Below are 1,648 nucleotides of genomic sequence, written 5' to 3' on the forward strand. Positions count from 1 at the left end.
AATCTGGGAAACCCCGTCGAAGAATGGGCAATATCGTCTCCAAAACCTGAGGCAATACACCGAAATAACACTACCGGGGATCGAACCCGGGACCCACCTGCGCCTCAGTGTTTGGATGCTGTCTGAGAATCGGCGGTGGCGACTTTCCATTCACGTCAATTCCTTCCACCAAACGCTCCGCCACCAGACGGTTCGCCAAAACCTATGCAGTTCACAAGGAGTAGTCACGAGTAGCTTTCCTCATATGCGAAAAAAGGCATTTTCGTGCGAAATTCACCATCCTGAATGCTCCACTAGTAACCAAATTCAACAGCAGTAGGGGGGGGGCGCCTCAGCCTCTGTGTAGTCATCCCAGCAACGCCCTAGTGTCGGAGAAAAATATGTACATGGTCAACTACATGTGTTGGTGACAACATGAAAACTGCGAGCAATTCTTATTGGTTTCTACCCGATTTCGTATGCAAACTCTTTAGCCCTCTGAAGAAGGCAAACATATACTCCAAGACAATATAGCGACGACAAGTTACTACTAATATGACTTTTCCAATAACGACGAACCACAAGCACCTCAACAAAAATTTTATCGCGAAGAATAATCATCATCAACCAAATGAGTTTATTTTACCATAAACTCCTCAATCAAGGAGTGGCTATTCGGAGTGGTGAAATCCGATGCTGATTCCGACCAGCACTTCGTTGGTATCAATGAATCTGCCGATGCAAATTCGAATTTTACCTGCGCAATGCAATAAGCGCACGCCCAGATGATCGATTTACCTTCGATGAACTAACTCGGATAGTATCATCACCACGAGAGGCATTCCTCTTCGCAGCCACGTCCCACAGCAGCCGAATGTCTTCCAGGATCGCACGATCTGAAACTCCCATTCGAATTTGCCAGTGTGGAAATATATCTTTGCTTTCCTCAACTGAGCTCATAAGTTTCCTCACTACATTATGAAAATCTACTCACAATTTTAGGTAGAAATATGCAAAAGACCCATCGATAAATCCCCCAAAATTTTCCCAGAATTTCCATATTTTCACCAACACAATGAGCATATATTCCCTACCTACCAATCTGAAAAGCATTGCCTTTGGTCTCGGCGCCCATAGCAGCATCAACCTCATCATAACTCAGTCTAGCTGAACTCCTTATAATACTCTTACCAAAGGCGACAGGCTCATCCCCACACAGATCGCCTGAGGAAGGAAGTCCAGATTCTCATTCCGTAGCGGGAGCGCAATCGGTCGTGAAAATCAACATAAGCTCACCCCAGCCCAGATCGAATACACTCAACCATACAATTCAATTTGATCGATGCAAATGTGTGTTATTCTCCGAGATTAAACTATATCGCATAAACAATGTTAACATTGCTATGAACATGTGATGTGATAAAAGTAACCTTTCGAGACTGTGATAGCGACAAGTTGTTCACTATCATTAATCCCGGAATAGAAAAAAACGCACATTCTCCACATTTGCATATCAAATTGGCACGCACCCGACTATAAAAATCACAACATACGCTACCCCACCACAACACCCTCAAGGAAGGCTCAACGTACGTGTCACTTTGAAGCCCTCACCGGCTTGGTTACACTTCATGTGCATCCCACGTGATGAACTCCTTGTTGCATTATT

At 44.5% G+C, this 1,648-nt stretch overlaps 2 protein-coding genes across 2 annotated transcripts in view; both read right to left on the minus strand.

The window, feature by feature from the left end:
- Positions 1-244, minus strand: part of Pmar_PMAR013066 (hypothetical protein) — a gene marked incomplete at both ends in the record, with an annotated part of 2,661 nt that extends 2,417 nt beyond the window's left edge. The window contains 2 exons of the mRNA XM_002779943.1: positions 98-122; positions 216-244. Coding sequence (XP_002779989.1) covers positions 98-122; positions 216-244 — 54 coding nt within the window. The remainder of the gene's footprint in view (positions 1-97; positions 123-215) is intronic.
- Positions 245-444: 200 nt separating this feature from the next.
- Pmar_PMAR013067 (Ribonuclease R, putative) overlaps positions 445-1,648 on the minus strand; it is a gene marked incomplete at both ends in the record, with an annotated part of 4,794 nt that continues 3,590 nt past the window's right edge. Inside the window, 3 exons of the mRNA XM_002779944.1 lie at positions 445-477; positions 778-875; positions 1,078-1,203. Of these exons, the coding sequence (XP_002779990.1) occupies positions 445-477; positions 778-875; positions 1,078-1,203 (257 nt within the window). The remainder of the gene's footprint in view (positions 478-777; positions 876-1,077; positions 1,204-1,648) is intronic.

This window comes from Perkinsus marinus, assembly GCF_000006405.1.
Source record: "Perkinsus marinus ATCC 50983 genomic scaffold scf_1104296945006, whole genome shotgun sequence".
In the NCBI taxonomy this organism is placed as follows: Eukaryota; Perkinsozoa; order Perkinsida; family Perkinsidae; genus Perkinsus; species Perkinsus marinus.